This window comes from Sus scrofa, chromosome 14 (genome assembly GCF_000003025.6).
Source record: "Sus scrofa isolate TJ Tabasco breed Duroc chromosome 14, Sscrofa11.1, whole genome shotgun sequence".
NCBI lineage: Eukaryota > Metazoa > Chordata > Mammalia > Artiodactyla > Suidae > Sus > Sus scrofa.
The window spans coordinates 79,468,940-79,489,077 of NC_010456.5; the positions used below are offsets into that span (position 1 = coordinate 79,468,940).

At 45.5% G+C, this 20,138-nt stretch overlaps 1 protein-coding gene across 50 annotated transcripts in view; it reads right to left on the bottom strand.

Moving 5' to 3' along the window:
• Positions 1 to 20,138, bottom strand: part of KCNMA1 (potassium calcium-activated channel subfamily M alpha 1) — a 760,956-nt gene that overhangs the window by 123,558 nt on the left and 617,260 nt on the right. For 22 of the 50 annotated variants that reach the window (XM_021072164.1, XM_021072146.1, XM_021072135.1 and 19 more), the window contains 1 exon segment: positions 14,363 to 14,439. In XM_021072164.1, coding sequence (XP_020927823.1) covers positions 14,363 to 14,439 — 77 coding nt within the window. 50 annotated transcript variants of the gene reach the window in all.

Genomic DNA, 20,138 nt, shown 5'->3' on the forward strand with positions numbered 1-20,138 from the left:
GAACGAGTTAGGCAGTCTCCAAAGTACACGGGCTCAACTGGGAAACTGCGACCAAAGCAAGCTCCATAATAATATAATGACCTTTAATGAGTGTCTTGGGAAACAATACAGCCCTAGCATAAAAGACAAAGGGCAAAACCCATCATGGCTCTGCTGACACTAATTCAAAATGATTTTCAGAACAACTAAAGAATGTAAGAGAAGTAATCTGATCCGCCCATCTGACCTCACTTTGATTCAAGGGCCCTTCTCCTGCCATTTCTAATTGTCAAACCCTCTACGTTTCACATCTGCTCATATTTAATGAAAAGCCCACTCTCACCACGGCTCTTTGAGGCAACCAGCTCAGCCCAACAGGCACCACCCAACCCCACCCCCAGCGAGGGAAGCCCGGGGATCGCCACTGGAGTTCTCTGAGGAATTCTGCATAGACGTAGACATTTTTTTAATTGGAGGAGAAGGGCTTGCGTGGGCCCACGAAGGGGCTCACGTTGGAATGGATTTTTCTAACTTATTACGAATGGTCAAAGGTGAGCGGACGCACACAGGGATGGATGAAATCTGCTTTTGTTTGATGGAGTGACAAAGGTGGGGAGACTGATGAAACAGAGGAGACACCCCCCCACACCGCCCCCGAGCTGTCAGTACCACTTAAGCCTTCAACATACCGCCCAAAGCTCCACATTTTCCATGGTGGGGCTGATGCCGGAGGGGTAGAAGGACACCAATCCCATGGCCAGAATGTTTCGGAGAAGATGGGATGACCTCACCCCCAGGTTTCCTTCCCCTGGCCTCCATCAACACTTGGATTAAGTTGCAGGGCTGAGAAGTACCTCCAATTATGGTTTCCCCCAGATCAAATGGCAGCTGCACACACAGGGTATCGTGGGCCTCTTGCAGGGGACACAAAATTTGCTGTGATTGGTGTGGGTGGCCAGTGCCAAGGCATGACCGCAGGCCCTAGTTTAGAGCCTGAGCGGCTCCTTCCTTTTCTCTATGGGATCTCTGGCCAAGGTTTTAGAGCCTAGTAGTGGTCTGAAAATAGGAGTTGTGCCTTAGGCAGACGGGTAACCCAGGGGGCTGGCAGTTAGAGTGAACACCATCAACCAAAGAGATGCAGACAAACTGTGCCATCAGAGCTCCCCCCTTCACCCCCTCCCCAGCTTCTGTCTTTGAACCTGATATCTTGCCAGGCATCACAGACAAACAAATTCTCTGTGTGGCTGTGACCAAGTTCACCTTGACGGTGTCATTTGAGCCAGAGAGAAATGAGATTCAAGGAGGAAGGGAACATACTATGGCATCTGTAAGAAACGCACTTTTTTTTTTTCCTGCTTTTTAGGGCCATACCTGAAGCATATCAAAGTTCCCAGGCTAGGAGTCAAATCAGAGCTGCAACTGCAGGCCTACACCACAGCCCCAGCAACACCAGATCCAAGTCACATCTGTAACCTACACCATGGCTTGAGGCAACGCAGATCCTTAACTCAGTGAGTAAGGCCTAATGGATACTAGTGGGGTTCTTAACCTATTGAGCCACAACGGGAACTCCTATAAGAAAGATTTTAAAGGAAATTTCCTCCCTAGGAGTCTAGGCCAATATGATTGGGACAAAGTCACTCTCAACACATCTATTGGGTATCACTTTTTTTTAAAAAAATTTTTTATCTTTTCTAGGGCCAAACCCATGGCACATGGAGGTTCCCAGGTTAGGGGTCAAATCAGAGCTGTAGCCACGGGCCTACACCACAGCTCACAGCAATGTCAGATCTCTAACCCACTGAGCAAGGCCAGGGATTGAACCTGTGTCCTCATGAATGCTAGTCTGATTTGTTTCCAATGAGCTATGACAGGAACATCTATTGGGTATCACTTTAAAGAGGGAAGCCTGCCCCTGGGCACTGTTCTGAAGGAGCAGCGAATCATATGTCAGACTGGATGATGATTCTATGGTCCTCAATCCAACTTTTCCAAATGTCTCTGAGACAGCTCCTCACACAAATAACCTCTCAGATCCAAACTGTGGGTCCAGATATCAGTGCCCCATATGGTACCCTACGCCACCGCATTCAGCCCTGGGAGCCCCATGGACCACCGCCCACAAGCACATCCTGCTAGGACCACATTCAACACCAGCCAATTTGTCAAGGGGATAAATTCTCAAGAGCGAAGCACTCTTCCCCCTCCTGGTTGCCAGTGGGAATTAACTGCTGCTGGTGAAAATTTAGTTCAATCAGTTCTGGGCACTTTAGAGGGAAGAGACTGGATAAGATGGTCACCCATGAATATGGGGGAGGGGGTGCTTTCAAGAGGAAGGGATGAACACAGAAGGAAGATTTTCTTCTACCCACCCCCTGCTACCAAAAATATGAAAATAAGGTAACCACCGTAATTTAAGGCAACCAGGTCCTCATGCAAAACACAACCTCTTCTGCTTTTAGACAAGAACCCTCAGTGAAGAAGCTGGAGTTTTCAGTGCTCATTTTTGAACTGTGTCAATAAATCACTAGCAAAGTCCATTCAGAGGACAAGGATGAAATGGGTGGGTTGTGGGTGGGGGTCTCAGGAATCGGCATAGCTCAGCCTCACCAGCCACCACTGCAAGACCCTGAGAGACCCCTTAACACCCCAGCTGAGCTCGTGGGGGGCAAAGACTGACCCCACGGCCTATGAGACAGATTCGAGGAAACCATGCAGGTTCTTGGCTTATGGTTTTTGTTGTTATTTGGAACCACAGATGCTATGAGAGATCTTAGTTAAATGGAGCTATATTCTTAGAAACACAAATGGTATTAATGGCATCATCCTTTGAAGTCATCTTTTGAGGGAAAGCTCTAAAATCCACCAGTCGGTACAGAGGCACAGATTCAGAATGTTCTTTTCAGAGCATAAGAGGCAATCTGGTGCTGGGGGAAGGAGATACGTTAGGGAGACACAGCACAAAATTTTTAAAAATTAAAAAAAGAAAAAAATACCCTCTGCATGGAAACCCTGTTGTCTTTTGAAAACAATGTAAGCTCCCTAAAAGCACTTTCATGCCAGAGCTGGCTTCTTCTCTCTACACCATTTTCCTTTCTCCCTGCGACCCAATCGGATAGCTAACCTCTTTGCCCAATGCCAACCTATATTTTCCCATACATCTGCATCTCTGTATCAATAGACTGTTTGGTTTGCTGTCATTCATTTAAAAGAGAGAGGAATACTATCACTACATATATATATATAAGATATATAAGATCACAGTCTGCACGCTCTAACAAGAAACACAAGTTCACAGAACAGGGAGGGAGCCCCCCGCCCCAACCCTCCTCAAGCGTGTACACAGCGATACAAGCAGTGAGGGCAGCACAGCACCACATACAAAGTCACACTGGGAAGAAAACATCAGCCCGACAGACTCACAGAAGCATGGAGCACGACACAAGACAGGGGTGATACCACAGACAGACACGGAACTGCGGGTGTCGGGGTTAAACTTACAGGCACGGAAACTGGTGGCGCAATCATTAACAGAGACAGGAGAAAGTGGGAAGGCTCTCCCAAGGGTGTCCACGTTACCACGCACACGGCCTGACATGCACGAGCAGTCACGCTCAGAACGTCCGCAATCAGAACAACATGCCCGTCTCATTCTTTTGTAGATGGACATCTTGGCTATAACCATGTGGTTGGATGGGAGGAGAGGAAGAGCGGTAGTTAATGGCAAGGTCACACACAGCAAGGTGGCTGGAAGGGAGCTGAAGGGATTGAACACAGGTCTTAGTTCATGTTAACAGTCTTGACCCAGGGAAAAAAAAAAAATGCAGAGTGACTGTTGCTAACAGTTTGGTTGTACATCAAAAAAAGCAGAGAAAATATACATTATCTTTAGAGCATCCACCCCTCCCCAAGGCTGCTGCATATTATTTTTCTCCCCTAGATACAGCGGGTGACCACCAGGAAAGGGCATGGCTGATGACAGTCGGGTGGCTGGATGAGAAGCAGCACACATTATAGACGGCAAAAACGTAACCAACATTTTTTCCCCTGGCACAATTAATACAGGAGGACAAAATATACACACAGCCGATTAATTGCTTCTTTGGTACAATCAAAGGTTTTTGCAAGATGCAAAAATATCTAATAGGTCGGCTTCTAATTTCCATCTGTGTCTGGGCATTAGGCAGAGGCTGGGACAAGCTTTCATCAAATTAGATGTGAAACGAGTACGTGGTAATATCGAATCTGAGGATGCCTCTGCTGAACTTCCCCAGAGTGAGTTTACATGATGCCTACAGGAATTTAAATTTACTCTTGACAGAACAAATATCCAAATCTGTCCATATAAGAAATGCAGCTACTCAAGGCTAATGCTGCGTATTTGACATTAAAGGCAGTTCACAAATAAGAAATCACCAAAAGCGTATGCGATGCTGGTCTACGGGAAGGCACTGAGCTACTCAGGGCTGTATTTTTAAAGCTGAGAGAATATGAAAATCGCATCTGATTTTCTCCCCCACCCACCAAAAATTCAGAAAGCTGTCAGGCTATTGGTTGATTTGAATTTTTTCTTGTACAGAAAATATTAGCCAGAATCGATGCCAAATGACAAAACATGAAGTAAGGGACGAGATCCCAGGTAAAATAGCTTATTGAGATTTGCATGAGACATTTAGCTAGTCTAAAGTGAGTGCTGTAGATGTGGCACTGCCTGGGAATCCAATTTGAGTGCTAACCTATAGAAGTCGCTGGGCATCACCGTAGTAGTTCTCAAGGCCCTTCACCTTCACCCTTCAAGCCAATTTATATTTCAGCATAAGAAGCTTTTTGTACCTCATTTTGCTGCTGCGGCAGGCAAGCATCTCTGCTTATCCTTAGCGTGAACCTGCCCGCTTGTCACACAAGATGAGAGATGCATTCATGTGTATTCCAAGCACCACAACCAAACAGTAAGCTCAGCTGGAGAGGTGTTATTCTCTGTGTCCACACCTTCCATTTTGAAAGTCATTTTTTCCCCATCATTTCCCGCCCCCCCCCTTTGTGGAGAATGGTTACACTCTTCCTTTAAAATATGGCGAGTGGTTTTGGCCTCTTTGAATGTTACAGTCACCAGGAAGAGGGGTTTAAATCTCTCAAATGGGTCAAGTCCTGTTCTAAGACCTTTATGACGTGCCATACGATATATTTGTCAAGCAGGGGGAACGTTATGAAAGTGAGGAACAGGCACTGGGGGAGATGAATGAGAGATCTCTTCAGTAGCAACTCCATTCCTGTGATGTTGGCTCGCACTTTTAGTGACATGTTCTTTTCACATCCTAGCTAGTCAGGTGTTTCGATCATCACCATGCAGCCCCAGCCCTGTTCAATGCGAGGGACATCATTCCCAAGCTTAGCTTTTACCAAAAAAAAAAAAAAAAAAAAAAAAAAGTTCCACTATAGCATTTGAATCAGAAGAATTTACAAGGCATGGTATGACACCCCAAACAGCAGTTGTTGAAGTCAAGAACAGGAAAACAGTCTTCAGCTGAAGACAGGAAAATAAAGTTATTTAAATGCATCCAGATCTGGTGTACAACTCGCAAACCACTTGCTTGTTTTCTCTATAGCTCTTTTACGGGAAATATTGACGTGTTATTTATACAGAGGAGGGAAACGAAGATGATTTCTTGTTTCGCTGTAGATAAATTGTTTTGAAAAAAAAAATTTTTAATCAAATGCTGTAGCAGAAGAGAAGCCCGTCAACCTTTGAAACGCTATGCTTCTCATTAGCAACAGTGCCTGGTTTTTGTTTCCATACTGCCCTTTTGGGTTCATATACTATAATAGACTCTGACACATTTATAGGGAAAGAAAGTTCTTACATATATATATGTATATATCTATGTAGATAGATATATACAGATACATAATGTCTTTAAGGACAAGGGGAGGGAGGTTGGGGATAGAATAACTTTCGAAATGATTTTGTCAGAGGTGAGCCCCTCACAATGGGTCATTGAAACCTGCTACTTGCTAAGGGTTCAGGAGGAAACACAACTTCAAACCAGTGCCTATCAGGAACTGTTTGCAATTGTTATCGTTGACTCTCCTGGAGACCATGCATTGTTCTAAAATTTCATAGTGTTAGCATGCAGGAACAGGCTGAAACTGGTCATCGAAGCAGCAAAAAAAACCCATTTGCTATAAGAAGATTAAATGTTAATTGTAAGCACTCACATTCAAAGCAGCATATGCATAAAAAAGAAAACATGCTATTTCTCCTCATTCCTTCCCAGTCGTCAGTTTTACACTCACACCAAATCCAAAATAGAAATCTCAGAAGACAAACAAGTACCACCACACACAAAAAGAAAAAAAATCAGCAAGAATGATCAATGAGAGGCTCAAAGACAAGACTGAAACAGTTAAAAATGATTGAGCTCACACACTGACAGAGCATCAGGAATTACAATGCGGGAATTACAATGTGGAGACCCAGGTGCCTCTGACTGGAGGTGGGCTCTTTCACTCCATGTCTGGAAGAGTCCATTCTTACTGACCCCGGATCTGGTGCCTTCCCCAGATTCTTCTGGGCCTACTTTCCTAAAAGGTAAGGCCCTTTCTGACCTCCCATCTGGTGGTTGTGATCCGTCAGGCTTGAAGGAGGTATGTTCCAGCCAGGAAAAGCCCTCCTCGGGGCCACTGCGTGAGTCAGGAACAAGCTCTTTAACCAAAAATGAGTGAGGACTGGCCTCCCTGGCGGCAGCTGTTCCAGAAGATGTGGACACTCTATGTAAAATTATACTTGCAAGTTGTAAAATAAAATCATATCAACACGAAGTTGTGGACCTCCTAGTTTAGAAAATACCATCCCTCACCCCCCTCAAATCTCACCCTCTCTCTGCTTCCTAATCCTTCAGTTTTGTTTCAGCGAATCGTGGGTATTCAGAATCGCCGGTATTTTATTTCCATGTCTCCATGATTGTTTCCTTGTCTGGAGCTGATGTAGGTTCGGAGGTTAATTTCAGATATCAGAGTGCCACTTAGAACTCCCAAGGTTAGGTTTCAAAGGGCAATTTCGAAAGTTTCGGTATTTATTTAAAACAGAAGTGAAGTTTCCTATCTACTCCATGGCCACATAAAGTGCTCTCTCTCCTTTGGTGTTTGCTGAATTTTCTTTTTTTTTTTTTTAACCCAGACACCCAATGCTCTCTTCCCCCATCCCAACCCTCAGAGAAGGGACTTCTCCCTAGGATCTCAATGCTAATGGTAAATAGATCTGTGAGGACATCTAGTGGATCTATGTGGAGCTGCATCTAGTTAACAGGCCACCTGAACTAGCTGGGCGAGGCTGCGGTGTGCCTCTAAGAATTGAAATGCGCAGTGTCATTTCAATTAAATGGTTTCTCCCAATCCACCACAGATGTTTAGGGAACAGCGGGGATGAAGGGGCAAGAGGTTTTAGGACATGGTCCTAGAGTGGGCAAAAGCGGCAACTTGCAAGCATAGGGGCTCAGCAGAGTGGGACCTTAAAGCACTGCTGTAGCTTCCTGAGAAAGGGAACAGATAAGAGTGTCTCCCGGAGGTGTGAAGACTGCAGCTACGTGTCATTCCATCTTAGGGCTCATGGAACTTTATGATCAATTAATTGCCCCCACCGGCCGGCTTAACTCTGGGAAAGGAAAATACAAGCCTCTGGAGACTCCGTTTCTTCTTTGGTCCACATCAGAAGGTTCTTGGTCTTGGACAGGTGCCAAAGATTCAGAGCGGTTCTATGGTTGCCAAGCATTAGACCCCAAGTCTCACCTTTCTCCTCTAAGAACTCCGTCCTAGCAGTTTTACAATTTGAGAAAAAGCTTTTATGTGCTTTCCTTCACCACAATGAAGTGAATATTCATCCAAGATTTCCATTATGACTTCCTAGTGCTATTTGTAGAGACAAAATAAAAGTATTTCCCTAATGGGTATCATCAAAGCTGTTTACTCTTAAAGGTTTACAACTGGAAGATTTCTCAGACATATGCTTGGACGGCTTCCTTATATCTTCAAAGGCCGTGATCAGGAGAAAGGAAATGTGTGGAGAAGGGGCTGCTGTAGATATAGCTTAGTTACTGCTTTTCCCTTGCATCAAACTGACAATCAGCTGTCAAGTTCAGGTTCTCTGCTGGTGAGCCCTTCGGAGCCAAGCCTGGAATGGAAGAGGGAGTTGGACTCCATCCTGTTCTCAGCACCATCTGCCTCCTGCATCAGCAACCAAATTGTCAGCCAATTTCCAATTGCAGAATCTTAATTTCCAGGGTGGGTTGGAAGGGGCAGGAAAAGCAGCACTAGACTGAAAGGTTCAGGTGGAGTTTTCCAAATGCCGGGGGGAAAATATTTTAGGTTTCAAATGGAGCAATTCAAGAGAAGACTGGTGTGGAAGGAAAAAAACCTCTGCCACTCAATTCAGAGACATGTGTCCGATTGCAACTGCATGTTTAAAATCAGTCCAATGAAGGAAGGATTATTTCCAAGCCCAAACTCTGGAGCTGTTCTATAATATGCTCAGTAGCAACTAAAATTCTAAGTAAAAATGTCTGTGGAAGAGAAAGTCCACCAAAGTGTAAGGCTGAGGTGTTTGTTTGATGGTACACCGGGAATCTGAGAGCGTCCTTTCAAGTCCTGTAAATGGGGAATGATGTCTTCACTTAGCAAAATTCCTCCCATTAGCTTCTGGAGGGAGGAAAGGGATCTTCCAGGTGATTTCCCAAGAATGGAAAGATGGGAAAGAAAGAGCTCCTTAATGTCAGCAGCAAAGAGCACACGGAGCTAGTTGATCCTACCCTCAACACCATACTGTGGCTAGAGAAGACAGAAGAATTTGGCACTAGAGTTGTTTGTTGATGGACATCACAATTCCCCTCCAATTCTGAAAGATCATTAGCTACAGTAGGCAGCTCTGCAGGTAGGAAAGTGGTTCATGCCCTCAAGCCATTTTTTCAGTTCTCAGACAAAGGGAGCGATGAAGTCAGTTTGGGCAGAATTTTGTTCAGCACTGCAGAAGGTCCTTGCTTTTTGTTGTTGTTGTTGTTGGACCTGGAGTGTTCCATGCCCTCAAACCCTGAAGATTAACCCAAACCAGATGACCAACTTGTCTCTTCTGCTGCAAAGGAGTAGGAGAGAAGCAGGTGTGGAGACATCCCCTCCAAAGTCCAGGGCCATTGGACTGAACTGGGCTGCAGGCTGGGTCAAGACTGATGCTCATTGCCGGTGCCACTGAAGGCAGCACTGCACTAAGTCACACACAGAAATACTGGCCTAAAACCTCATCAATTGCTTCATCTTACTGGGGGAGATGATCCTACTCCCTGAGTAAGTTCAGGGCTTAAAGACTTATATTTACTCATTCAGGCTTCTACATAGCTCATTAATGAATGGAATGCTCTCTTTAGGTCATCTTTTTCTGCCTTAAACAAGTAAATGGATCTTGCAAGATGCCTGACTAACACCCATCGAGGAATTGGGTATGTCCTCCTGGGTACTGTTGAAGGAGAAACTTTGTTTTAAAGCAAGGGAACTTCATAGACTATAGGAAATAATTACCACTGTGGAAATACTTGTCTCCAATAAGGCAATTTAGATACTTACAGTCCCAAAGTTGGGTGTCCTGTTAATTCTCTCGCAAGCCCTTTCTCATATAGAGAGGCATATATACTGGAAGGAATATATCACTCTGTCCATAAACTTTCTCTACGCTTATATATAAAAATGTACACTTTTACATATAAAGTACTGGTACATATCATATATATATATCACAGCACGGGAATATATATGTAGCATATGTGTTTCCTTCAGGATAGGACTTCAAGCTTAATAGTGGAGGAGACCAAGTATAATTGATCAAAGGCAAGCATGACAATGACCCCCAATTGATGAGGCATCAAGAGCTAGTGGTAATTACTTCAGCCCACTCAGTGTCCCCCAAAGGTCCTGAGACAAGGCCTTCAAGAGAAACACTGTCGTCAAGGTCTTATTTTCAGATGGAAAAATAAGACGGCGCCAGAAGCTGGCAAGAGGCTGGTGGGACAGGGAACGGGGGGTGGGGGGAGGTAGATGAACAGAGAGGGCTTCCCCGCTCGCAGGGCTCTCCAGCTCCAGGCTACTCTGCAGACGGAGTTGGGGCATGATGTCACTGCTACATGCAACATAAAGACCAAAAGAAATAAAAGAAACTGCAACTGTACAGAAAATAAAAGAAGTATCTCTTCTAGAGAAAGACAGAGGGAACTAGACTCCGGGCTGCTGGGAACCCGTTTTACTCACAATATATCACTACCAGTGTGCAGTTAAAATAGAGTAGGGGCCGTATTCCAGGGCAGCAAAGAGAAAAAAGATAAATCAAAAATATGTCAATGATTAGAAGTTAAAGAAGATTCCTTCCAACACAGCAATTTAGACACGACTTGTCCCCTAGGAGTCCACCCTTGAGCAAACGTTCAGAGGCTGGGGAAGAAAATGTAAATCATTAGACCAGATTTGTTATACAGAAAAAAAAGACAATGGGTAAATAGTGGATTCTGAGAACTTGCTTCTTGGCCAGACAGCTGAATTGGATTCTCTTCCTTGATGGAGAACTATGAAGGAATGGGGGAAAAAATACGCAAAAGTTAAACTATACTAACACAGAATTTCCAGAAATGGAATGTCCACCCTCAATAATTCTCCAGATAGTATATCACGAAATGTTTAAGGTGGTCGAATGAAAGTGCATGGGGAGGTTGGGGGAGGGCTGGAAGGAGAAATCTGGAGAGGGAAAGGCTAGGTTGGGAGAGGGGAGGGATAGAAAACTGTAGACAAATACCAGTGATGTCATCAGCCCTGCCCTGATGAAGATCCATCATTACAATATTAGTTGAACTGCTAATACCTGGCCTAAGAGGTTTGAACCATTGACCTTGTGGGTCAGCTGCCCTCTCCAACTTATTAGGTCACCAGGCAATCTGCAGTCAAAGGCAGGGGAACCCCACCCCATGCATTTTTAATAATTCCAGCTCCCTCTAATAAAAGTTTCTTTGCATGCCAACCCTATCTTCCCCAATTTCCTAATTTGCCCAGTATGCCCAGGGAGGTTCACATTTAATAATTCACATTTTATGCCAACCACCTTTACACACACACATCTGCACCCCACCCTCTGTAACACAGGCTGCTCTGGCCTTTGAATTAGGAAGAACACTATTTGGACAACTCTTATTGTTATCCAATATCAACTTCACCGTTGAGGGCCTCTAAGGGGTGAAGACTTCAAGGGGGTCAAGGGGTGCCAAGAGACAGAGAGACACGCTTGTCACACTGGCTTGGCTTTGCAGACACAGTCCTTGTGTAGCAGTCTGTGCCATGCAGGATGTGACACCGTGCCATTCACTAGCTGAACCCACTTTCTTTCTTTTTTTTTTTTTTCTTGTCTTATTGCCATTTCTTAGGCCACTCCCACGGCATATGGAGGTTCCCAGGCTAGGGGTCTAATCAGAGCGGTAGCCGCCGGCCTACACCAGAACCACAGCAAAGTGGTATCCAAGCCAAGTCTGCAACCTACACCACAGCTCACGGCAATGCCGGATCCTTAACCCACTGAGCAAGGTCAGGGATCTAACCCGCAACCTCATGGTGCCTAGTCGGATCCATTAACCACTAAGCCACGACGGGAACTCCTGAACCCACTTTCAAGGAATGAAGACGGTAGGATTATTTCAAGCAATTACGGGCCTCTCTATCTGGGATAAAGTTAAAGTTAGCAACTCTTTGCTTGCCTGAAACCAAGATGGAAAAATATCCTAGAGGCTAAATCCTCATTTCTAGGGATGCAAAAAACTGTCTGCAGGGTTCCATTACGGTGCCCTGCAAGGAACATTCCAGCATCACAGTTTCTCTCTTCCTCCTGCCATTTCTACTCCTGCCTCCCTAGAGCCTGTTCTCTGTCCAGTCACCAGCAAGATGCCTTAAAATAAGAACTACAGTGTCATTAACTTGCTTAAACTCTTCCAATGGCTGTATTTACTACAGGACTGAAATGCAAGTTTCTTCCTATGGCCTCTGCCCTCCTTTCTGACCTCGTCTCATACCACTCTCTCCCTAATGCCACCAGCCCCACTGGCTTTTCTTCCTTTCCTCAAACACCATGAACATATCTGTGCCTTTGCCCTTACTCTTCTGCTTCCCTGGATGGGGTCTCAGCTTCAATATCACTTCCTGAAGGAGGCCTTCCAGACCTTTCTGACTACAGCAGCATCCCTAGGTTGCTCATACCCTCAGGCAGTCTCCTCTCTCTGCGGAGCACTATCTTTATTAGAAGGTATTTAATTTTTCCTATGATCGCCACTCATCCCCATGCACCAGAATGAAGCCTCCAGGAGGACAGGGACGATCTCATTCACCGCTCCATCTCTAGCACCAAGAAGAGTACCTTGCACCAAGAAGGCACTCAGAAACAGCTGAATAACCAATCAAGTGAAAGTAGTCTTGCCACTTCACTGATACCCCCATGGGGTCAGGTCCTCTGGCAACTACCTGGTCAAGATGATTGGCTTCTATACTCTCCTGCATTCCCCAACCCCCTCCACTACAAGTGTTTTCCTACAGGAGTTCACTCTCTTGTATGTGTTACCCTCTCTTGGGTATTTCTGCCTTGGGATGTTGTACTCCCTTTGATAGAAACGATCCAGGTGAGGCTGGTCAGCTGAGCCATATTTCTGGGTTTACAACCAACCGAGCTGGGCTGGGTGCACTGCTCGTTGAGAAGGGCCTTTTAAGTTATGGTGTCTGGGGGGGTTGGCTGGGGAATGAGTTTGTTCTGAGCCCCTATACGCCCTCAGATGCTCTTCCTGGTAAGTGGTCAGAACTGGAGAATTCTTAGGCCCTGAGAAGAGAAGAAAAGTTATAGGCTCTTATCCTGAGATAGGCATACTCACCTGGCTGAGGTGTCAGGGCTGGGAGAGGGGGGCCATTGTGTTAACTCAGTGGAGAAGGGAGAGCAAAACAGTGGACCTAAGCTGCCCAAAGCCTGGGAAGCAGCCGGAGAGGAATTCTACAGCAACTGCTCTAGACCAAGAATGCTTCCCATGGGAAGCTGCCCACAAGATTGAGGGTCTTCTCTGTGCTCCAGCAGAGCGATGTTTATACCTCATTTTGCATTTACTGTGCCCCCTTTTAGGGGAGCCGTGAAAAAACCCTTGCTTCGGTCAGCATAGCTCAGAAATGTCTGGCTTGTGCTCTACTGTCTGATTTGTGCTTGTGAAAAAGGATTTTATGAGCTGATCATTCATAATCCGGTTCTGACATCTGACTCAAGCTCACCCACCTTGCCCTTCTCTCTTGCAAAAAAAAAGACTAGGACACAGCATCAAGAGAGGCCTTTGGGCAAGCCTGAACCCCTGTCAGATCTGAGTGGCCCTCAGCAATTTCATCCTCCCATTAAACTTGGAGCCTCAGTTTCCTCTCTCTGTAAAATAGGATTAATAACACCTTATGCAGGGGTATGGTGAGCTTCAAATAAAATCATGATCATAAAGAGCGCTACGAACCTTCAATCGCCATAGGAAGCAAGGCATCACTATTGCTATTTTCTCTAGGGTTGGGAACAATTTCTATTAGGCAGGGTAACATAATTACTGCAAAGCTCACCTTAAGTCCTAGTTTTTCAAGAGCTTACCATCCCACATTCCTGATTTCCTATGTTTTTCCCAAGGGGTCCTGTTGGCCAGCTGCTTTGTAAGGAGTTTGAGACAGGACTGTTGAGCCAGATCTAGTCTGCCCCAAGGAGCATGGTGTCTGAAGTCGGTCCCTGGGGCAATGGCACATAAAGCCCATTGGTGATGGCCAAGATCGTGTCTTGGGTTAGTCTCAGGGTATCCAATGGAAAACTCTAGCCTTTGGTACCCAAACCTGCAGGAATCCCAAACGGCAAGAGAGTCAGCTGCCACTTGGGAGACCGAGTCCTAAGACTCAGTTTCCCTCCCGGCCCTAGCTCAGCCATCTTCCTACTTGGCAGACCCTGTCCACTGGAAATCACTGTGCACAAACACTCCCTCCTCCAGGGCCTTGGCTACCCTCCTTCCCATGCATCGTATTCACTGGGTTTGACTGGACACATCTACCTAGGCATCCCTTTAGAGTCACGAACTGGGGATTAGGCATGAGGTTCACACCCAGGTGTTGATGGTGGTGACTTTTCAGCCTCTGCTCTAATCAAGTGAGGACAGGTATTTTCTTTCATGTCTCTTTCAACTGCAGGGTAAAACATAAACATATTCAAGAAACCTCTTGATGTTTAGTGTTTCTTTAAAAGGAAAAGGAGAAGGGAAATGAGTTTGGGGAAAACAAGGAAGGAGAAGGGGAATGAAGGGGGGAGAAAAACACTACTTACGCCGTTTGCAGCCACATTTTTTTATTCTTTTGGGATCTGTGATGTCATCATGACAGGCCTTGCAGTAAAAAAATGCCCTGGAGAAAGAGAATGGAAAAACTGACATGTTTCATAATCCACCCAAGTGAAATGAGGACCACATTTCCTCCACCGTGGTGCCAAATTAATGAAACACGCCAGCACTAATTTCCTTTAATCTTCTGAAAGGTTTAGACGTCTACAGACAGAAATATTGTTTTTTGCGTCTGTGAGACCATTTATTTCAAACACAGGACTCTGAGATTTGAGTTAGTGCTTCTTTTCATAAACTTTTATTTGAAAGGGAGTGGGGAGAGAGACCGCTGCCGTGACACATCACGTCTGCTTGCTCTGCCTTCATTTTGGAGACCAACTCTCAATCTTGTTCATCGGAAGGCATGGGCAATCAGCCCTGGGCCTTTGGTGGGAAGTTCAGTACATCTCTGACATCCCCATGGTCCAATCAGATAGGTATTAAAGGGACAGAGAGTGACATTCCTCAGTCAAATAAAAATATTAGCGTTGTCACTTTGAAAGCACCTCCTCTCTGTCAGCCAATGCGAAAGAGGTCGAGGAAAAACATGAAGAAGCAAGTCAAAGGGATCCTCTGTCAATTCCTTATGGGATTTCACAGCCCACATTTACTCTCACACTGGCTGGACCCAAGCCCATGCTCTCTGGGCCTGACAACATGTCATCAGCGAAGGTTTGCTTCTCATTAAGGAGCATAGCTTAGCTGACTCCTGGGATGACATAGAGAGAATGTATTTTAGGATTGGGGTGCATAGAAGGAGACCCAGAGGAAGTAAGCAACAAGAAAATCCCATCATGTGACTCAAGTGCCAATACGTGATGACAAAGTGCATTGGCTATGTCAGAGATATTCTGGATGAGACAAAACAAGATCGCCGGCGCACCATTTTAAATGCACGGGGCCTAGAAGAACAGCACTGGGGGACTGTCCCTTCAATATTGGAGGGCACTGTGATAAAATTCATTGGAACAGCCTTCTGCATAGGGAGGCTAAGAAAATCCCTGGCTTATCACCTTCTCCACTCCCAATATGCAAATGAATGCCAAGGATTAACATGGTCTTTCCTTGACCTGGGCTATAAAGAAACACAATTCTTGACCATTGTATTCTTGGTTCCTTTTTATGTTTTCCACAGGACTCCATTTATGACCGGCACTGGTTGGAAACCAACATTATGACTGGGATCTGGAAGAGATCCTGCAAATTTCGCATCCAAAGTCCCTGGGACTCAGGATCCTCATCTGTAAGTTGAGGAGGTTTCGTGACCTGCCTGAAGTCATCCTGTCTGGACCTTGGCTGGCTCTGGGACTTCTAAGTCCAAGCCCAATGCTCTTTCCACCCTAGCAGTTCATCCACCATTTAAATGCCAGTTCGCATACATGTTGCAAAAAAGAAAAGAGAACTAATGGTTTGCCGGAGTGGCAATGTCGCTAGGAACCCAATCAGTGATAACCTGCCCTGGAAGAGAAGGGCAGGAAAGGAGGAAGAGATTTTTTTTGCGTCCACTCCCTTTGGCCATTTTCTCCCCCTTTCAATACTTCTACACATAATAACAACTGTAACAAAAATGATAGCTAACATATATAGAGCACAGATTAGAGGCCAGGAGCTTCTCTAAGCATCTTATAAGTATTAACATATTTGGTCCTCAAACCATAAGGAAATGGCAGCACAGAGACATTAATCAGCCTGCCCAAGGTCACATAGCTAAGAGTGGCAGAGGCAGGATTCAAATCCACAAAGCCTAGTCCCAGAGGCCAAGGTCTTAACATTCCTTTACTAAAGAGATGGTGAGATGATGATGAGTCTGATAGAGTACCGAAAAGACAAAGTCTGATTACTTAGTGAATTAAAGCTGGATTCTGAAAGTGAAATCCCCAAAGGGCCAGACAGTTCAAGCCAATGAGTGAGATGGGAAGGTGGGTGGGGGTGGGAAGGGTCCTGTGGAGACCTGGAGACACACACCCCCAACTAAAGGGGACAGTGTACCCAGGCTCCAGCTGATGTGTGCCAAATGGCACTTCTCTGGGAGCACCATCTCCTCCCACCCACCTACCTCTGCCTCTGGAGCTCGCCTGGCTAAGCCCCGCCTTATTGCACACCTGCACAGCAGCAGCTGAGCTTGCTGGGAAAACGACACGCCTCTGTGCCAACTGATCTCACTTTAAATTAGGGGCTGAGGATTCCAGGGGCCTTTTCCCACTCCTGGGACCCCCCCATACCTCCTCCCCTCATGTCAACCCTCTGCTCTCTTCCTTGCTCCCTCTCCTCCTCACCCCACCCCTTCTCCTCACCCCACCCCTTCTCCAAGTAGCCTTCCGCTGCTGACCTCGCCCCATGTGTCCTCAAGACTAGATCTGCAATCAGACTTGATCCACACCCACGGCCCTTAGGATTCCCTTGTCCACAGGTTTCAGGGTTGTGTTTGGACAATGGGAGGGGCCAGCAGGAGACTAGAGGCTGAAAAGAGGTCATGAGATGATAGTGGTGACATTTCTCTACTGAGGGACACAGCTCCTTCCTGCACTATAACCTCTCTCTCCCGGTTCCGAGAGCCCTCCTTCCCCTGGGGCCTGCAGAGGTGGGGCTGGGAGGGGTTCCCCCCTTTGCTAGCTCTTGGGGTGCTTTGCTCTGCCTTGTTGTTTTTCCTCACCTCTCTGCCCATGACTTTATATAGTCCCTTTATACACCTCTCCTCCCTTTTCCCATCTAAGTGTGTCACCTCTTTCTTGCCAGGACCCACACCGATACAGCACCCACACTTACATCTCTGGTCCTCACCTTCCTCCAAATGCCAGAATCTTAGATCCAACTGGCTTTAAGACAACTCCGTGTGTATGCTTAGTATGTATTACCCACATGGCCCAGCCCAAATAGAATTCATGAGTTTCTTCCACCCAGAACTTGCTCCTCCCCCAGCTCAGTAAGACAGAACCATCATCTATCCAACTGCCTAGCTTCCAAATCCAGGCTCCATTCTTGAGTCCCCTTTTTCCCTACTTCTTATATCCAGTTAATCAAAGCGCTCCATATGCGCCCTAAAATATATTCTGAATTGGTCTTACTTCTCTCCATCTCCACTCACCCATCTAGCCCAGGACCAATCTAGGTCCTCTCCCACCTAAACTGTGCAATTGTTTCTGAGTCTGTCCTCTCCTTTCCTATCCAACTACATCCCATTCTCTAGAATGCAGATGGAAGCACCTTTTAATACCATAAATCTGGCTACATCACCCTCCCACTTAAAACCATCAATGACTCCATTTTATAATAAGTCCAGTCTCTGTATAAAGTCCTATGGAAACCAGCCCCTGCCTTTCTCACTAACCTCATCTCACCCTTCCCTAGGCTCCCTGAACATGTGAAAACTGTTCCCACTGTGTCTCCTCTTCCGTTCTGATCTCTGTATGATGGATTCTTCCCCATCACCTCCATCTCTGCTCAAATCTCTCTCCTTCAGAGCAGTCTTCACTTACCCACAATCTAAATCAGTGACAGCTGCATTCATTCTTTGCACCAAGAATAAACAAAACTGCAATTCTCTCCTCCCCAGAATGTGAGCCTATGAGATCAGTGTCATCTCTCCACTGTCCACCACTGCCTCCCTGGTACCTAATACAGAGTGTTCTCCAAAGTGAGTGACCTACAGACATTTGATGAAGGGGTGTGAGAACCTGGGGTGGGGGGGGGGGTCACTCTTCTTTTCCTAAAACACATCTGAAAGTTTCTATGAGCTACAATCCATTAACTTTTTCCATTGCTTTCTTGAAGCGGAGGGTGCAGATCCAATACTAGATCATCATAATCTACTTTTCCATTTTTACAAAACTTGTTTAGTGTCATTCAAACCTCCAATGTCCTTTCTGTGGTTTTCTGCAGTCCTCATCTATCTGAAATCCCCTAACTGACAGCATTTGCTCTTGACACATCACACACCATGGAAAATTATAGGCTGGTGTTGAGGCTGATTGTGTCAGCATTTATTTGTGAATACCATAAAACACTGAAATGAGACATATTGCACTTCTTAATACAGGAGGTAATTTGTTTTTTGGACTGCCTGCTATTTGTGACATTCATTAGTGAGAGATGCAATAGAAAATAGAATTACACAAATGGGAGCTTCATGTTATATTTGCTATCTGAGAGGTACACGTGATCGATGGTACCGCTGGGCCCCAGCCCCCTGTGCCTGGTGCTGAGATGCTGTTTCCAGCTTTTGTGCCTCGCATGGTGGACAGGGGCACAACCTTCTCTTTCAGGAGTCCTGGAGGGACTTTGGTCTCTACTCCCACTTTCCTCTCTCGAGTGAACTCGGTTTGGGGGTTACCCCCTGGAAAAGGTGAGGATCTATGAACTCAATAAGGAAGTTTTCCTCTTCCACATCTGAATAATGGCAATCCTTTCCCAATTTGCAGAAATAAATTTAAGTCAGTAGGTAGCTCAATTTCAAAGATTTTTATTTTCTTTGCTTCTGCTCCCCATATGTTTCCTAAAAGCTTTTCTAACTAGTAGGGCTAGTGTGTAAGTTGTCACATCTCATAGTCCTGTGCTCAGTGTGGTAGGCTTACCTCTTGGCAAACGAGAACATAAGCTCTGGAACCCCACTTCCTGGTTTTAAATCCTGGCTTTATGACTCAGTAGCAGTGTGGCTTTGGGAGACTCATTTAAGCAATCTGTGCCTCAGCTTCTTCACAGGTAAATAGGAAGAGTAATGCTACCTGTACCATAGTTTGTCAAGTGGATTCATTGAGTTCATCCATGCCTCATACCTGGTAATCAGAACAGTGCTGGCACATGCTGAACTCTGCATGAGAAGTTGCTGGTATTTTTACATGTGGTGGAAAATGCGAGTTTTAGAAAAGCAAAGACCAGATCCAGTCAGGCTTATGCCACTTGCTTATGTGCTGCATAGCCTTGGACAAATCATTTGTCTCAACTTGACAGATGAGGAAACCAAAGCCCAGAGAATTTTGGAAGACCTGTCTTACCAGATTATTTTGAGAAGTACCAACAAAGAATGGAGAACACCCAGCACTGGCCTCGCCTTGAGTAGGAACTCATTTAATGAAGATAAGAGGCTCATATGAAAATTACAGACGTTGGAGTTCTCACGGTGGCTCAGTGGGCTAAGAATCTAACTGGAGTGGCTCAGGTTGCTGCAGAGGTGTGGGTTCAATCCCAGCACCATGGGTTAAGGATCCAGCATTGCCATGCCTGTGGTGTAGGTCACGGTTGCAGCTCAGATCCAAGCCCTTGGCCTAGGAACTTCCACAGGCTGCAGTTCAGCCATAAAATTTAAAAAAAAAAAAAAAAAAATTATCGACCTTGACAACTCATGATTTATTTAAAATATTCTATGTAACATTACTGTTGAGCTGAGTGACCTGTCAGACCATCTGAGTCCTATTTTCCGCTAGTGAGTTTGTCCTCGTTCACAGCATAAAATCAATATAACAATCTTCCATGATGTTCTGCAAAAAGCCCTATGACATCCTGGGCTGTTGAAACAGATTTGGGGATACTAATGAACGTGTCCTGAAACACTGAGGCCAATGAAATCCTGGGCTGTACCTAGAGAGGCTTAAGAACTGAAGCTGACCACTTCAGCCACTTAACCTAGAAGGCCACAAATAGAAATACAGCCAGTTTAGTATTTCATCTGAAATTAATCCCAACCTTTTGAGATTCCCTTTGGCACCTAAAGTAGAAAACAGATAATTC